At 39.0% G+C, this 19,210-nt stretch overlaps 1 protein-coding gene across 4 annotated transcripts in view; it reads left to right on the top strand.

Annotated features, from left to right (window-relative positions):
* smap1 (small ArfGAP 1) overlaps nucleotides 1–19,210 on the top strand; it is a 108,134-nt gene that overhangs the window by 68,818 nt on the left and 20,106 nt on the right. For all 4 annotated transcript variants that reach the window (XM_046870893.1, XM_046870885.1, XM_046870878.1 and 1 more), the window contains 2 exons: nucleotides 11,291–11,369; nucleotides 14,063–14,190. In XM_046870893.1, the coding sequence (XP_046726849.1) occupies nucleotides 11,291–11,369; nucleotides 14,063–14,190 (207 nt within the window). The remainder of the gene's footprint in view (nucleotides 1–11,290; nucleotides 11,370–14,062; nucleotides 14,191–19,210) is intronic.

Here is a 19,210-nt window from a genome sequence, read left to right as displayed (position 1 = left end):
TTCGAAACCTTTTTGATACCACCGTGTGTGTGTGTGTGTGTATGTGTGTGTGTGTGTGTGTGTATATATATATATATATATATATATATATATATATATATATATATATATATATATATATATATATATATATATATATATATATATATATATATATATATATATATATATATATATATATAAAATAGTTTTTGGGGGTTTTGTGCATGAGGGTAATAGTGCAGAAATAAAATCTGCTTGTCACCTAATGTTGGAATAAAAGTATTTGCAAAATAGTAGTTTGCAAAATAACTATTCTTTGCCTTGTATAGTAGCTATTCTTCTCCCAGGTCTAGTGCACAGTAGAGTGAGCACAGCTTCTTCCAGCAACAGTGAGGCTCGCATTCAATTGAAGTCACAATAAACCCCTGATGGAAAGATGTAAAATAACTGACTGAGTAAGAAATGATGTGTAAGATTTAGACTGTGAATAGAGAAAACGCCATCAGATGGAGATACGGTTATGAGGTAACGGCTAAAGAGAGATACGGCGTGTCTTGCTGGGAGAAGAGAGATGGCATGATGACGATGAGAAGAGAAATGCAGAAGAAAGAATAAAACTCACCATGTGGGAGTCCCACGGCTACTTCGCAGGAGGAGTAGGCATCCTTTTAGCAGTGGCGCGGTGAGTTATTGAACACCCTCGTCTTTCAAAAGGACACCGGCGGAGGTCTTCTCTAGGACGGAGACGAGTAGAAGACCTAAACAGTTTTCTTACCCTTGTAAACACACAGCTTAAAAGCTTAAAAATCAGCTTTGATAATGTGCTTGTTCAATTACCATAGCAGCGCATGTGTCCTTGCAGTGTGTTTAATGTCTTTGAACAGAGGGTTCGAGCTTTGTGGGTGGAAATAATAATATATCGAGTCGGACAGAGAACAATGCGGCGGAAAAGAGATGTCCCCTGCTCCTGTGCGTATGAAAGGGTGTTTCCCTAAGGCCGAGTTGTGAGTTTTGCTCGAAATAGTAGCAGCATTATTCCTGTAGCAGTGGTGTTAATGAATGAGACCGGAATACAGTAGGTGACGTATGGACAGGTCACAAATTAATGAAAGAAATGTGATAAATCATTGAAGTGTAGATAGAGACAGGTATAGAGTCCAGTGGACGTTTCATAGTTGCAAGTCTGAATTCAGTTTCGCGTAAGGATTTTATATTTGGAAGTATGCTTGTACAAATTAGCTATCCAAAAAATACACCAAAAGTCTTCGACTTGTCCCCCCCCAAAAAAAAGAAAGGTAAGTCAGTTGATATGTGCATTGGAAATGATTGACACTTGTGTTTCATAGTTGCTTTCATTCACTGACATCGATTCTCGCAAACACTCAATGTATAAATATAATGATATAATAGTAATGATGAGTAGAAAGTGATTAGATAAAACCCTTTCCTTTGCTGTCTTTCTCTGTTTAAAAACTTTGAGCACAACAGCAGTGAATGACATCAGTATTGGGCTCAACATGCAGTCTGTAAAAGGGTTTTATACCACGTGTCCATTTGTAAGTAGGAGAGAGAAGATTCAGTAAGAAGTTATTCTGAATTTATCATACAGCATTCCTGTTCTGATTGGAGTAGAATATTGCAGGATGACAGTATCTTCATCCACATTGTACGATGGCTCACTGTTTTTTCTTTGTATGAAAATTGAGTAATTTATATGCTTATAGCGTCCACAGTCACCAGATCTCAACTCAACAGCTTTGGAGGAATGACATGTCCGAGTACGCCACCAGCATTGTGAAAATACGACATGGGGGATATATTTTGGAAGAATGGCATGTAGTAGAGTAACAGTAGAATTTCTGTGCATTGCAGCTGTTCTGGTGACTCTTAGTGGCCCAATTGTTAATCACTGTGGTGTGTTTATTTTAGTTTAATATGTCAACCATCTGTGAGTATATGTCGTATATACCATTGCACTGGTTGTGCAGCATGGAACATGCGAGCAGCTCGGATATTTAATGACACGATTGATCACTGATGGTGGAACAAATTGCTGATACAACCTTTTTTGTTTTGTTTTTGGACCTCCTACACACAAGCAGCAAAATGTAACTGGCTCACTCCTGCATGCACGCATGCATATGGGTGTGTGAATGTGGTGTCACCTAATCTTCATCTTAACTAGACCCCCTGTTAACCACCTCTCTCTTTCACACACACACACACACACACACACACACACACACACACACAAACTTACTTCTCTTTACACAGTATGGTTTTGCTTAGCTTTACGCATAGGCACACACACTTGATCGATAGTGTTTCCACCGGGAGCCTGATCAATACTTGCTGGATTTAGAGCAGCAGAAACGGAGAGATTTACTCGAAGCTATTTCCCAAGCTCACATCTCTCATTGTTTTCAGAGTGTGTGCGATCCATCTCTCCTCCAAGCAACATTTAATCTGCGGTGTGTTTATGTGAAGGGTGCTGATATTTGCCCGAGAACTTTTCTTAACCTACGCTTTTAAAGATATCTTCTAAGCCTCCCACTTTAGCACTGATTGTCCACTTAAACAGGGGGACACAAGCGTGAAGTGTACACTTTGTCCTGTTTGACCTTGCCTTTTTCTTTTTTTTTTTTTTTTTTTTCCTATTTTTTTTTCTTTTTTTTCCCTTTTTTTTGTTCTTTTTTTTTTTTTTTGAATCACAGCAGCAAATCCTCCTGCTTTCCTTAAGGCATGTTATCAGGTGAGGAGCAAAGGGTGTGCATTTCGATTACAGCAACTCTGCTTACGAATTTTAATGAGATCAGGCCTTCGGACAAGTGAACGAGAGCTGAAGTTCTTCCAGTTTAGCGGAGATAAGGGTTTATGCAAAGTCTTAATTAAAAGCTTATCAGATGGCAGCTCCAGCTGCGATTCTGGCCTTTGTATGCTCAGGATGCGTCCGAATAAGACAAAGATCATTCTGGCTAGTGAGATCTCAGAGGTCACACAAAATAACAAAAAAAACATCAAATGTGACTTTAATGTTGTGCTTTGAAATATTAGTAGCAATAAATTATTCTGTATGCAACTTTGAACAAGTACACGTGTTCATGATGACTTGCTGCCTGGCTGCGAGATGTATAGTTTGTGTGCAAGTATAGAAAAAAAGACACACACACACACACAAAAAAAACCACAGCCCGAGCTAGAAGAATGGCGCCTCCACCTCAACTCACTTATCATCCACCTGCCTAAGTCCTGTTTCTCTCTACTTTCCCATTATACCATTCTTCGAAGAAAGCAATCTTTTTAAACAGTATCACGGTTTCCAAATTTATTTTGCATTGATCTTTGCTGTGCACATGCATTTCTTTCACACTTTCCTTTTATTCCTTTTTTTTTTTTTGGCCGTTTTCGAGACTGGAGATGATGAAATCTGCTCTCCAGCATCCTCGTGGGTTTAATGGGACTGCAGCGTCTTAGTTTTTCAGCCTCTTCTGGATATTATAGTCTATTGAACTCGCACCAGACCTGAGATTATCTTGGATTCCAATTTCAATTCAGATAATATGTAGAGTTAATATTTGCAAATTCTATCTTTATATTAAAAAATAAAAAAGTAATGTATTGCAGATGCATATTTTCTTCAGCCTTAGGAGACAATACTTTTCCAAAATCTAAAAGATGTTTTGGAAATGTCTTAACAATAAGGATTAATCTCTGTAACCGTGTTGCCCTACCGAGTCACAGTAGCAGGCCATGGATAGCTGAGTAGTGCATGTGACCTTTGCAAAAGCAAATTAGATATGAGCTGAGGAGCTCATATAGCTGCAAGGTTAAGAGCTTTGTCAACCTCAAGTGCCACCTGCATGCTCATAGTGGAAAAGGGGGATGTTTCAAATTCACGGCATTTCACGTATCTGCTCGGCCGTGATCAAAAGTCGATGACCAGTCATTACGGTATGATGCCAGACACTAGATTAGACAGTGATGTCTGATTAGATTTCTTGCTGACATGCCTGTCTGTTCAGATTCCAGACTCAGATCGTGGCTTTCAGGGTGTCATGCAATCGACACCGGTAATGAAATTGATAATGCAAACGAATGGCCAAATGTAAGGGATATGGAGAGCTTAGTAAATGGTAACACTTTGGAATGAAATCAAGGTGGGAGAGGAGAAATAGGGAGGGGATAGTGGAAGAAATGGACAGATGCAGAGACCAACCTTGCGGCTTGATTGAACTCTAAAGCGTCTGTGGTGATGAAATTGCAGAGATGCATATCACGTGTACCCAAACAATTCATTTGTGATTTCTCTCCCCTTGTCCCCAAACTGTTGTTATGCATTTCGAAAGATGAAGGTCACAGTCAGACTTCCTTGCCCTGAATTTTCCTTCCCCCCCTGTTCCTCTCTCTGCTGTTTTTTTTTTTTTTTTCCTGACTGTCAAAAGAATTAGATTCAGCTGCTATGAAAAACATTGTGCTCTGGCAGCCAAGAGCTTTCCATAAAAGCCTTCTGACCGGCGTTCTAAGTGGTAATAACAACTCTGCATGAGAACTGTTTTGCTCAACGCATAGTCCAGGTAGGTACACCGATGGAAAAGCTAATTCTACACAGTAGAGTTTAAAATGAAATGTAATTTACAAAATACTCCAGGTGTTTCAAAACAAATTTATAGACACCTTCCAGGATCTTTGGATTAATGTTTACTGGCACAAATATGTCACTGATCACTGATCAAATGTCAAAATGGGGGAAAAAAAATAAATTTAGATCTGAATTTGTCACTAAATTCAGATATAAATCCCCTGCCAACCTTTTTTCCCCCACCATTTGGTATCTGCACAAAAATGTCTAGCGTTTATAAAGATTGGTGCAAAAACAGTGAGTGGAATTATTGATTATTGATTGAATTGCATTAGAGCGTGCACCATGCCAAACCATTAACATGATGAGATACAACAGATGAAGACCACATCGAGTTCTATTCAAGTTGCCCAAGAAACGTAATCTGATGCTACAATGGAAGCAGGTTTACTGAGACTGCAGAGAAAAACATTGCCTACTCTTCATTGAATCAAACCTACACGTTTTGTTTTCAAGTCTCTGCACACTGTAGCCATCAATACTACTGCGATATGAAAACATCAGAATGGTGTGTGCTGAGATTTGTTACCTGTTGATGAAGTTCTGGGTGTTGGTGCTACAAATGGCAAAAGGATCCATGTTTAGTCCCTGCTGTACTGCTGCAGTATGAATCAGATGATGTGTTGTTTATAAGTCTGTTTCTTATGAATGTAGAGATCCATCAGTTAGAATAAATAATTGATCTAATATGTTGTCAAATTTTTCTACATGCTCTTATCAGGTGTGACTGGCACAGAGCATCAGACTCTATATATACAGTATATATGCAGAATGCACTGGTTACAGACTGTAGTAGGTGCAGTTACGGGCTCATTAAAGGAGATGCAGACTGAAGGAAGCAGTGCTGTTAGTGCCTGAGAGGATGAGGGGCTGCACATTATATGGTCTGGCTTGTGTTTTGATCACTCAGAAGCTGGACGAGGGAATGTAATGAATGATAAGTGCATTAAATAATAACTGCGCCCAGTTTTTTTCCTCTTTTTATAGCATTTCCGGTGCCTAGAGAAAAGTACAGTTGCCAGAAATCATTAAAACTTGGCTGTGTTATTTGTAGCCTGGGAAGTGGCGGCGAAGGGTTTAATTGAGCATGTATTTGCTACGATGATGTAATTAACAGTTTTTGCTACAACATGTGTAATGCAGGTTGAACATATTCTCTGTCCAGGATGTTTAGTGAAAAGAAGTATCTTGTTTTTCTCATCACTGTGCCTCCAGAGGCATGACAAGATCTCTGAAGGTGTACAGGGTATCTGACGCCAAGATATAAGCAGCAGATCCCTTAAGTCCTGTACGTTGTGGGGTGGATTGGACTTGTTTGTCCAGTATATCCCACAGATGCTCAGATCACATTGCAATCTGCGGATTTTAGAGGCCAAGTCAACACTTTGAACTATTTATGCTTATCAATCTATCACTGAACAATTTTTGCCTGCAAAAAGAAGGCACTGCTATTAGGGTATACTGTTAGCATGAAGAAGTGTATTTGGTATGCGCGAATGTTTAGTTAGCTAGTAGAGATGTTGTTATCGATTATTTTAGTAATCGAGTATTCTACAAACTATTCCAATGAATATTCGAGTAATTATATAAGAAGTGATTTTTCTTTATTAAAGAGCAATACAAAATATACAAGAGAAAATAGGGCAGGTCTCCTAAAATGAATGTTTAAGAAAAATTTAATTTTTCTTGCTGAAATTGCCTACAAGAATGTGTGAAAACAGACCCCATTTAGTGCATTTAATTACCGTATTCCATCAAAATGTAAATGCAAATATATGCTCACTTAGTTACTAATGTTATTATACCTGCAATTCCTTACCTTTCTTTTCTTCCAGAAATTTCACATATCCCAAAAAAAAATATAAATAAAAAAAGGCATGTAGGTTTTTTGTGCTTTAAGTGTTTCAGGTTTATTTTATGCATCAGTTGGTTTTTTATTTGTGCTGTTTGCTTTCCTTATTCCTGGGTCACAACCGGAATAACAATAGGGTCTATTCATTTCTAGTGATCGCACAAGGTGTCCTGATTTTAGGCTTGCATTAATCGATTACTGCTCCCAGACCCAGATCTTTTGTTGCAAAGTAAAAACAACAAAATCCAATCTTAACCCCTCCCATCTACTCAGTCCAGGTGTTGAAGCCTGTATTAAATAATCAATACTGCTTGTAAATACTAAAAACATGTACTCGGTATTCTGTAGTGTCCAGGGAATTCCAGTTATCTTCTCAATCCTGGCATAATACTATAGTTTTGAGAACTGCACGTGTTTCTGAACTGATACTTTTTTTTTTTTTTCATGTATCTCAACCACAAGCAAAGCTATTGTTAAAATTCTGGTTACCTCTGTAAGTGCAAAGGGAGATGTTTTGCATTTCAGGATTGCGAGTATTTAAAGATTCCGGTCCCACAGTGGTGCAGGTGCATGGAGGACAGTTTGACAGCTGGTATCTGATTACAAACTAAACTGATTAGGCTTATTTCCATTTTGCCATGGCATGTGGATTTCCAACAACAAAACCAGACATTCACTGAGTGAGAAAATGCAACTTAGCCAGCAAGGATTTAGACATCTTTAGGCAGACTGTGTTTACAAATGTTTGTGTTAATCTGGCTGTTGATCCAGTGTGGTCTTTGCACGAACATACCCTAGACGAGATTAAAAAGTAGAGTGTTACAGTATATTTACGGTTTCTTAAAGTAAAGGAGATCAGCCACTGGCTCATATGAGTGATTTTCCCAGACCACCACACATTTTTGAAAGACTGTCAGTCAGTGATGACTGAACTGAGCTGCTGTCCACCATGTGTCTTCGCTACAAGGTCATGATTGCTTATGAGAAATCCTGGGTTGCCAGATTGAGTGTGTGCTGTGTGTGAATCTAAACAGTCTTGTATTATGATGATCAATTCAACGTTTGTAATTTCAACAGCGGTTAAGAGTTTATGGAGGGATTAAGCATTTAGGGGTGTACGCACATATTGTAATACATATTAGTGGAAAGATCCTTTTTACAATTCTCTTATTGGAGTGCAATATGTCTCGCTTGGATTATTCAGACATCGTGACTCAACACAAGGGCTGTTAGAGTTCAGACTACTATTCATCACACAGTAGGACTGTGTTTGCTTTGTTTGTAAGATATGGAGGAACTGAAATGGGTGTCGAGTGCTCTAGTGAGGCCGGCCTCATTCTGCTCTGATGTGATACAAGTGGCCCTCATTGTAGTGACTGAGCACCAGTGAGAGTCTCTTTCTCATTCTTTCTCTCTCTCCGTCTCTTTCTCTCAGTGATCGTGTTTGCATAGCGAGGCCAAGGCAGGTCTGAGTGAATCTGACCCAAATGGAATTACTGTGCCATCAAAGGGAAGTGTTCATGAATTAGGAATGACCTTGATATGAGAGGCTTATGAGACACAGCGCAGAGTTCAACTCATTTCACACCCGTTCACTCACCAGTCTTCGAAAAACGACATGGCTAGAACTGAAATGAGATGGCGCGGGAAGCGCAGAGGAACATGGATCGATAGATTTGACGAACAGAGGAGAAAGAGTTTGAGACGCACTAGTAATTTATGGGGTCTCTCAAGTTCGTGTGTCTTTTTGGAAGGTGTTTCGTGAGTTTCCGTCCCGGTGCGGCTATTTCCCTTTATCTGAACCGCAAAATTATGCTCCAGATGAATTCTCTGTCTAAAAGCATTAGTGGTTTTATCAGTGTGTGCGCAAAATGTCTGTCTTGTCACCACAAAATAGAAAAGAAGTCGAGCTCCTGGATTCATGCATAATTCAGGCAAAGCTAACCACTTCACCGCTACACGTTTCAATCATGGTGCTGAATGAGGGCTATTCCCCTGCTTATAAAGGCCAGTTGTACCTCACATTTGCAGTCCTGGCTCTACTCCTATGTATGAAAAATGAAAAGGTCACGAAAGGCTTAGTACAAAAAAAAGCCCTTTCTAACTCTGGGAGAGCTTTTCAGTGCGGTTGAAAGATGAAAAGCGGCAGTTTCAGCGTTTTGGTAATTAATGCTTTCAGAGTCTGATGAATTCTGTCTGTGTGCAATTTGAGGGTGGTGTCACAATTAGCTTAGCGTAATTAATGAAAGGCTAAAAGCGCAGCTAGCTCTACCAGGGGAAATGTAGACTTTGCAACGAGTGTTTTTATTTCTTAAATAAAACTAGCAGATGTTGGTTAATAATAGAATTACATTTTTTTTTTCTCGTTTAGACATTTATTGAAGGACCATGCTGTGAAGCAACAGCAAAGAAACCTGATGAAGATCAGTCATGAATCATAAGCACTTTAGTGTGCAAATGAGCTTAAAATGACTTGAATTACTTTGCCTTAAGAGCACCTAGCTGAATGAACCCCCGCACTTACGCTCATTATGTGCCACAGCACCAGACAAGTATTATGGTTTAAAAAGGTATTTGTGCATCCAGGGTGAATATTTAGGAAGATTTATGAGGTAAACCAGGAATTGTAATTAAATTGTTTGTAGCCAGGGTAGTATTGTACAATATTTTTAGTCAATAGGTTTCCACTTATTTTTGTATGTATTTTTTTTTTTATGGTGCTTTTGAATAAACCCCCCAACTTGGTTAAATTTTTCGGCAATAATTCCACATGTCCGAACCAGCAGCCTGCACATCAGAGAACTTATTTCATTTGCATTTTTCATTTCATCACTCAAACCACATTTGCATTGTCGAGTGGGAGGGGGGTGATGAAGCTGACAAAGTAATATTTATTATTCTGTTTCATTGTGCCAATATAGCTTATGCCACATGCTGAAGTTTTGATTCAGATGTGACAAAACAGGCAAAAAAACCCACGATGGAAATGTATTGCTTTTGTGGTGGTGGTGGTGTTGGTGGTTGGTGGTTTTTTTTTGCTTCTTCTTTTTATTTTTTTATTTTTACAAAGGCAGAAAATGTGCAACTGTCCATTCCAGTCTCTTTTTGATTTTGTGTGTGTAATGGTTTTAAGAGGCTTTTTGATCTATTCTCTGCTGTTGCACTTATCGATCAGCAATTCAGTGTGAATTAGGATTTTACTCCTCACATAGAAACGGCCCTCGCGACCAATCATAGAGAAGAGATTTCTTTAGCCAGGCACACAAATGGAGAGGGCTAAAAGTGTCTGAGACATCCACTGATTGACTGTGTGAAATGAATGGATCGATAGGATTTTTCTTACATGTGGCTTTTAACATCCATGGGAACCTACAAAGCAAGTACAGGATCCCACTGCTGAAAAATAGCAATTAGGTGAGGATTACAGTACAGTATTTCTTTCAACAAATGAAGAAATAATTACACAAGTCTAAGAACAGGCTGTCCCTCTAAAACTTGTGAGAAAACCAGAAGAAAACAAGTCATGGAGGTTGGTTGCTGTGACAACAGTCTCCTGAATTCTTCCTGTCCAGGTTATGAGGTTGTTTAGCAAGACTTAATTTCTTTATTAACAAATAAAATGCATCTCACACACCACCCCACTGCTACACTCCCTCCCCTGATTTTCAGTAGCTGCACGCATCAGATTCCAAACACTTGCTTGCCTACAAAGCCCAAAGTTGACCAGCACCCTCTTACCTCAGAGCTCTTATCATTCCTCGCACTCCTCGCTCGCTCAGATTTTATAGCGTTGATCGACTGGTCCCACCATCTCTCAGTGTAAGAGGTAGGTATACATCAAGACTCTTCATTTCTGGCACTGAGGTGGTGGAATGAACTCGAACTTCCCCTAGATGCCTGAAACAGCTGAGTCACTGGCAATGTTCAAACAACCAGTGAAGACCTACCTCTTGCTAAAAGCACTATTTTTTCTCCTGTTTGTATTATGTATTAAAAAATATTTCTCTCAACTTAGTTTAGGCTGATAGTATACTAAGTCTGCAACCTAAATGCAGCTAATATCTCAACCCCATGTGATTTAATGTGTGAATTCTTCTAAAACCAAAGTTAAACTTTCTATTCATAATACTTCAAGATATGTTCGGCATGTACACACAACAAAAAGAACAACAAAGTGCATAATCAAAAGAACAATATCATGTTGAAGCATGTTGGCGGGAGCTGTTTTTATTCAGCTGGAACTAAGATTATAGTTTGGGCAGAGGATATAATGAGTAGCTCCATATTCTAGTCAGTTAAGGCACAAAACCTGAAGGCTACTTCTTAAGAACTTGAGATTAATATGAAATATCACCTTTCAGCATGACACCTCCAAATCCTCAGAGGAATGACATCAGCAAAAACAAGAGCAAAGGTTTTCAGGATGTGCCGAAACAATAGGTTCTTAAAAAGACAGAATGATGTAACAAATTTTTTTTTTTTAAATAATGGTAAGAATTATATTTATTCACTTCAAACACAAATATCTTGGGAATATGTTGGTAAATATCTTTTTTGTTAAATCTATGTAGCTTTTTGTTGTTGTTGTTTTTTATTTATCCAGTGCATTTTCAGTTAATCTCGAGAGGACTTTCTTTCTTGTATGCTGACCCAGACACTATTGATCATCTACTATACAGTTGACCTTTTAAAGCCTTCAGCATACTAAATGATTTCTAAAGTTTGTTCAACTCTTTTTTTTTTTTTTTTTTTTTTTTGTGTGTAACCTCTCTTCTGTTTCTTTCTCTTTCGTCTTCCCCTCCCTCCTCCAATCACAGAAGAGAGAGGACATTCAGATAGACTCCAGAGCCAGCCCTAAGAAGAGTGCTGAGCCTGCCATCGACCTACTAGGCCTGGGTAAGACAAAAGTAATCAATCACCCTCTCCTCTGCCATTTTTCTCCAGCATGTCAGAGTGAAGCTTTGTTCGTGCACCACCGAGCCGCATAGCTGCCTGTGCTGGTTAGGATACAGCTGCAGGAATAGAGCTGAGCTGAGGGTACTATTTGACAGATGAGGTTAAAAAAAAGTATAGAATTGCGTACTTGTACTTTCAGGGTCAACGTGTTTATGCAGAAATACACTGCAATAGACCTTCACTGACAAGGCTACATGCATTCGTGTGAGATGATTTAAAGTAATTTAGCGTTACTTTGAAAATGTAATTAATGAGTATTCTCAGGAAGAAATGTATTGTGATAGAATTTATACGATATGAGATCAACTTGTAACTAATCCACTGGGGGGGGATTTTTTTGTTGGGTTAGCATGACATTGATCTGGTTTCAGCACATTACCCAGCCCTGGGCTATGGATAAAAGTCCTGTTGTTCTGGCCCTTTTTGCTGGTTTGATGACACTGAAAAAAAAAAACAGCCGACCAAATCATCACTATATTGTTGAGATAGATGGAACAAGATCCTCCGCATGACCAAAGCCAACAGATATACTCCATTATCGTCTTGAAATTGAAAACTATAGAGCCCAAACGCAAAACATTGCACCAGTGTCTGAATTTTTCATCTCCCTCTCTCTCTGTGTTTGGCTCATATGGTGGTAAGGAGAGAGGAGGAATTGATAGAAATGAGGGGATGGAAACGGAAAACAAGATGGATTAGTTAGTGTGCGCCCATGCCACTGGGGGCACAGTGTGTGTTTGTTTGTGTATGGAAGAATTTATGGCATGCTCCCAGGCTGAGGGAGCTGATGATGAGCCATGTGTGATGATGGAATTGTGTCTTGCGCTTGTGTGTTTCCTCTCTCCCCTCAGCAGCATGAAGCAGCACAGCGTGTTATAAAAACAGAGAGACGAATTTACATCAACCGCTACCTTCCCACCCCGGTGGCCTTCTCTTTCTTGTTCCAGTACATGCTCATTTTCTCCAACATCCCCAAGCATATTTGGAAGTCCTTATAAGAAAAAAAGAAAAAAATAAACAAACAGAAATAAAAATGGTCATTAATACTGATATTGTTCTCCATGGGCTGTTGTGTGTGAAGCACAGACACCAGCCAGGACTTGAATGGAAAGACAAAGTGTGTTTGAACATCCGAATAGAGTCAGCCGTTAGCAGCTGTGTTTCCCACCTCTGGCACAAACACTGGTCGAGCGTGAATTCATTTTTCTTTTTTTGGACGCTGCCAGTGAGCAGTAGGAGAAGCAGGAGGTGAAGAAAAGTCCTTTGTTTAGACTGACAACACCAGAATTATTCTGACATGCACTAAAAAATGAGTAACTAACACAATTAATTCATCTTCACGAAGTTAAAGCTGCACAGACCCTTATTTGAGTCAGGGTCTGTGCCGCTTCAATAAATTGATTTTAAAAAAGATTGCAGGTATAAACTAAAAATAACTACTGGAAAGGTGTTGGTCATGATCTCTTTGTGAATCGAAAAAAGTCCTCTGCACATCTCTACATGCAAGTTATTCCAATGCTTAAATATTTTTGTCATTTATTTTATTTATAAAAACTGTGTGTTATCTGTAGTTATGCAATTAGAATTAGCTAAAGCCTCAGCCAGCAGGAATATCAGCACTAATCACACTAGTGTTTTAATATCTAACAAGGATGGAGACACTGCTGGAGGCATCTAGAACACCTGCACTTCTCCATGTTTAACTTTGCAGGCTTTGATATATTTTCATAGGTGTTCTTTATTGTTGAATAAATGGGAGCTTTCAGTATGGTGCAAATCTGGAATCTGAGCTGACAATTTCAAAATGCTGATGTTTTTTCTTTTTGTTTGTTTTTTTTATTGCTGATTTGGATGTCATGTAGATTTATTATTTTGGTAAATCCAACCGTATTAAATCTAAAAATACAGGGTCAATTTAGACTGAAAAGTCTTGCTAGGTAAAAAAATCATTATGCGCAAAATGACTGCAAAACATCATCGATCCACCGAGTACAGAGTATCTGATGCTTTTCCTTGTTTGCATTCTCCAATGATGCTCGTGACCGAAATGAACGGTTTTGATCACACCTGGCCTGAACACGCGATTTTTGTCGCAGGTGATTTTTAAACTTCTCAATCCCATGGATGAACTGAAGGGCCAAACACAGAAACTGTGATAATTGGTGGTTTCTCCGCCTCCCTCATCAACTTCCTCCAGCTGCATATTTTGTATTTGATTGCCCTGATGTGGATGTTAGTGTGTAATGTTTATTTTTATTTGCCAATTCTGAAGCGTATTAATAATTATGAAGCTAACTATGCAAAGACAGCAAATGATCTACTATTTAAATGTCACTCATATCAAGATCCTAATTGTTCTGTTGAAATATGTGGGATTTCAAAAATGGACAGTGGTAGAATGCGTTCTGTATGCTTGATGCCCTTACATACATGAAGCCATGACTCTTTGACATTCACAATGATCCGGAGACCTTAACCTAGCTTGCACAGGGGAGTTAGAGGTCAGACAGTCTGAACCCACTGCCCTTTGAGAAAGTCAGCCTGGACGTGTCATTTCCACTTTTCTGAAACCCTGTCCATTTTTTCTTCTTTGTCTTATTCTCTCACTCTTTCTCTGATATTCTTCATTTTAGATGCTCCTGCAGTCAACACAAGCAGCAGCGGGGTGGGATCTGGAAGTGCCGCTCCGATTAGTGATGATTTGGATATTTTTGGACCAATGGTGTCCAACCCTCTGCCATCAAGCACCAGCTCAAACCAGGTACATTGAAATTTTCTTTTTTTTTTTTGACTGTACTACTTACCGTATTTTCCGGACTATAAGCCGCTACTTTTCCCCCACGCTTTGAACCCCGCGGCTTAAACAATGAAGTGGCTAATTTATGGATTTTTTCTTGGTTTTTCCCGGTTTCACAAGCCTTAAAGCCAAAAAACTGAGACCCGTAACATTAGGTTCAGGTAACCCAATGAAACTCTTTATATTAAATCAGACGCGCTCCCACTGAATCCGACCGCACCACATCATAAATATGGACGAGGTTCCTCTGACGTTTGACCTGCCGCTCACTCTCTAACTCTAGTTGCAACAGACAGGTTTCCAGAAATCAGCATCAGAAAATAATCAGGACATATTCCTCGGTCTTGCACACATGCAGTAATACCGGAAAAATGCGGTGGCAGGCTATTCCCAAAATGCCGCTCTGCTCTTAAAGGAGCCACAACATATTTCACCCATTACACCATGTAACAGACACTCTCTTTCGTTAAAGTCTGTGTAAAGTTCATTAGTTTTAATGTAGACACCTGCGGCTTATAGACAGGTGCAGCTTATTTATGTTCAAAATAAAAATCTTTGTAAAATTCAGTGGGTGCGGCTTATATATAAGTGCGCTTTATAGTCTGGAAATTATGGTATACTTACCCACCAAAACCCGTGTTCTTATTTGGTTGATAAAACTGTAAAAGTGCTTTTGTCCAACAGTGCAGCATGTATTCTCGAATATTTCTTACCTCAAGCTGACATTTCTAATGCTTTGACTTGGGTCAGGTCAGACTGGCCGTGAATCATATTTAACAAGTTGACTTGCTGAGGTCAAGCTAAAATATCTATGTATATAATAGTCTAAAATAGAAACTAAAAAGATTTTGGCACTAAGTTTCTTCTTTAATAGCATCACCACAAATACTGAAACTATTAGTTTATATGTCAGGATTGATTACTGCTTGAAAATAGTTGCATTGTTTTATTAGACAAGCAGCAGAGTAACATAGCAATAAACACTGCGTTGCAATTTCTTAGCGTACACAATATATACTTGAATTTATTAGGTTATGTATTTTCTTGTCGGTTGGACAACTTTTACCCAAGGTCACTCGCAGCTGTCGAGTTCTATTAACATAAATATGCAATAGAGTTTTATAAATGCAAATTGTTCATAATGCTACCATTTGTCAAAAAAAGGAAATAAGGGCTTTTATTTGGCATGCATTGTAAAATAAATAAATAAATAAAAACAGTACATTTACTGATATGGTAAAATTACAGATATCTGAATAGCTTAGTACTGTTATAAGGGGATTGTGATTTTATTAAGAATGAGGTAATGAGCAGGCAATTGGTGTGCAGTCACATTGATGTTTTGTTGATCATTTTTGGTTAAATCAGTATAAAGCTAATGGTTAAATATGCAAATACGTATAATGTTCCCAATACAGTAAACATTGGACATTTTAAACTGGTGACACACATACTTTCTTGCTTTTTGACAGAAACAGCCCTGTTTTCTGTACAAGCTCTATAGTTTTTTTCAGTTTGTTAGCTGTGAACACTGAATTGTATTGTTTTATAGATGGAACCACACCAGAATAGAAGCAACCTCATTGTAATGCAACATTGCTCCATGTCATGTCCTTTTCTGTTGTTTTAAAACCATTTTGAAAGAGACACAAAGAAAAGGTCAGATTGGGTTGTTTTAATTCCCCCCACCCCAAACACGAAAGTAACATGTACCTTTCTGGTCACAGTGAACAGGATTGATTTGTAAGGGCTTCCGGACATAAGACGGCACAGTAACTAATATAAAAGAATTAGCATTGAGCTTGCCCTTCCAGAGAGAAGGGAAAAGAGACTATTAGGATAGACCGATCTTTTCCTCTGTTCTCCCTTACCAATGAATGCCTTCTTAATCATGCATTAATGTTGGCCTGGACTGTACTGGACTGGGGCCAGTATCTTTAGAGTCTCTTTATGCTTGACAACAAAGAATTACTACCAACCAGTGCTGAGTAGGCATCGCCTGCACTTAAATGCACCACCAAGAATATGGCTGACAGACACATGTCTTCTCTTCTTGCACGAAAGCAAATAACTCTAAATACCAGGAGGTGGCAGTAGCCTGTAATTTGGGGGGGGAAAGTGGTGAACTAGCCAGTTATGCCCAATAATAAAAAAAACTGTGTCCACCAACCACTCCAGTTGGACCTTGTGTAGATTTGTTTACGCAATTATTCAATTTGCTAATCATGTAACAGAAGCACAGTGCATAGATTTATTCAAATGTAGCTCAAAACACTGATTCTGATCAAACATCACAAGCAAAGGAATTTGTGATCTTGTTTATTCTGACAATATAATCGTAGTTGGTTCCAGATGGATTTTTCTGAAACTGTTCATCGCCTGGGATTTTTACTTGCAACTCACATCTTTTAGAGTTTGCACACAACAGCGTGAAAAAAAAAAAAAAAAAGAGAAAAGTAAAGTTAAATTACAACTCTTTTAAACTGTAGCGAGCAGAAAAGCATCTCAGGACACACGTGTCAAATACAGAGATAAATGAGCCAAAAGTATGACAATGTTCCATTTCAAAATGACTCATATCCTCAGCTTCCCAAAAGACTGAATACTGTAGAGCACCTTCAGGCATACGGTGGAATGGCAGATTGGCAGCGCGAATTGTGAGCTGACAAATCCGCAACAATTGCGTGATGCAGTCATGTCAACACCAAGCAGAATCACAAAGGAATGTTTCCATCATCTTGTGGAATCTTTGGCACAAAGAATTGAGGCTGTCCTGAGAGCAAAAATCGGATGTGTCTGGTCTAGTATTGGTATGATATTCTTTATAAACAAAAGTGTGTTTTATTCCACACACTTTTGTCCTGCAGTATACCCCAAATCAGTATGCCGCCTCAGTATCAGTATCTGGACTAGAAACCAGATTAAAACAATTTTTTTTTGTATATTTGGTGTGAAATATGTGACTGATTTCAGATACCATTTTCATACCAGTTAAAAAAATTTCAAGTCATTTAATTGGAAAAATATATATAATTTTTTTGTTGTTTGTTTGCTTCCTTTCCATGAATTCTCTGATTAATTCACCCACTAGCCTGTGATGGAATGTCAGCATGATCACATTTTCACTAAACAGGTGCTGAGAATGGCCCGTATGTGTGAATGGATATTGTAGGTGAGGGTCAGCCACCAAAACTTGATGATGTCCGACAGAAACAGGCTCAAATTTGGTATTTCAGGAGCTATGGGCTGCTCTGCAAATATATGTCCTTGCTTGCAGTGCTTCCCCTGGGCTGCAGGCCTGGAATATAAAGCATGCTTTTCTCTTCATACATTTTCGCCTGGCCTGGACACATGGGATTCTAGCATGAAGAGCAATTTGTTTTTGATCTGGGAGAACTGGTGCACTGCTGGGACCTCTTCTCCTTTCCCTGTCCCTACCTAGGGGAGAGTGAAAGAAACAGAGAGAGCAGACTTACAGTCTCACAGGTCCTTAGGTCTGGAACTGACTGAGGTAAAAGAAAGCAGGCCAACATCACTAACAAAAAAGTTTAGAAACAGTCTTGCAGTTCCACTGCAAGTGCACTTTCACACAAACACATATCCATTAGACATAACTCAATCCTTTGCTTCTGAATACCCATGAGAAGGGATTAGGTTTATGTGTCAAATGTGATATGTAACTGAAGCGCTAAAGCTAAAACATTTGTCAATATCTAAGCGCTGAAGTATGCTAATAAATGTTAGTGTATGCAGAGCTGCAAGTTGAAACAGTATACACGCCTCTTCTACTTTTTTTTTGTTCTTTTACCACGTGCTGAGCTTCTTTAAGAGTCTGCTCTGGGATTGTGGCAGATTTGTTCTTTCTCACCTTGTTTGTCATTTGTTCAAGATGCATGTGTGAAGGACACGTCAGCTCCACACAAGCTGTTATAATGGATTTGTCATTTTGGATACCATAAGAGGTGTCACTTGCAACAACGGGATTGTATTTGTGTGAATAGGGATTTGTGTTGTCCCCCAGCGCGAGTGAATTTGGATTGGGTGTAGATGAGAGAAGGCACAGCGAGAACACAGAAGAGAAAAGTGAAAGAGCAGGAATAAGAGAATGAGCCTCCACCCCTCCACTGAGCCTTACTGTTCCTTGGGACCAAGCAATTGCACGGCAAAATTGTTGAACATGCGGAACAAAGCTGATTGGTTGGCTCCAGGTTTGCATCACAGCTCTCGCTTCTGGCAGCTTCTCCAGCCTTAAACAAAGCAAGAGTGGTGGGGGAGGTGCATTAATTTAGCTTCTTCTCAAGCCTTCGTAAGAGACCACCAGGGTGCCTGTTTTCCATTCCTTTAGTGTGGCTGTAGACAACTGCATGTTAATCCAGTCTCTGGCTTGCCTCCTTTCACATCTGATTTGCCTCCTGCTCCCATTTCTCTCAGCTTTCCCAAGAGACACACATTCGCATATAGGCAGCAGTTTCCTTCCTAGAGCTCTCCGATGTTCTCTGATTGCACGGTTTTGTTTATTTCTTTTAACACTAAAGCATGAAAGGATTTTTTTTATTAAAAATACTAGCCAATTTTGCTTTGGCTCAGCTATAGGAAAATGATTTTGTTCACCATGTTAGATCTATTGTTTTAAATGCCAGCCAAGTCTCATCTCATAGCCGTGTTTTGTTAGGATGATATTAAAATGTAGTCTTAGTTTTTCATGGATTTTTCTCTGCGATTAGTCTGGTTACATGTCAGAATCTGAGTGCACGTGGAACATGTTGGACGAGGCAATGATAGAAATATTCTTACAAAACTCTTTTATTCATTGGTCGAAAAATGGGGAAAAAGAAAGCACATAAACCTTGTGCAAGTGTGTATAAACATAAAGGAAAAACAAGCATCCACTGAGAACATGGAGCTGATGCTAAATAATATATAGCTACATAAATGATTGAAATCAAAACAGAAAATCAGTATTTTGTCAGGTTTTTACAGCATT

The sequence above is a fragment of the Silurus meridionalis genome, chromosome 2 (assembly GCF_014805685.1).
Source record: "Silurus meridionalis isolate SWU-2019-XX chromosome 2, ASM1480568v1, whole genome shotgun sequence".
Classification (NCBI taxonomy): Eukaryota; Metazoa; Chordata; class Actinopteri; order Siluriformes; family Siluridae; genus Silurus; species Silurus meridionalis.
Note: the sequence above shows the minus strand (reverse complement) of the source record. Positions and strands in the feature narration are given on the sequence as shown.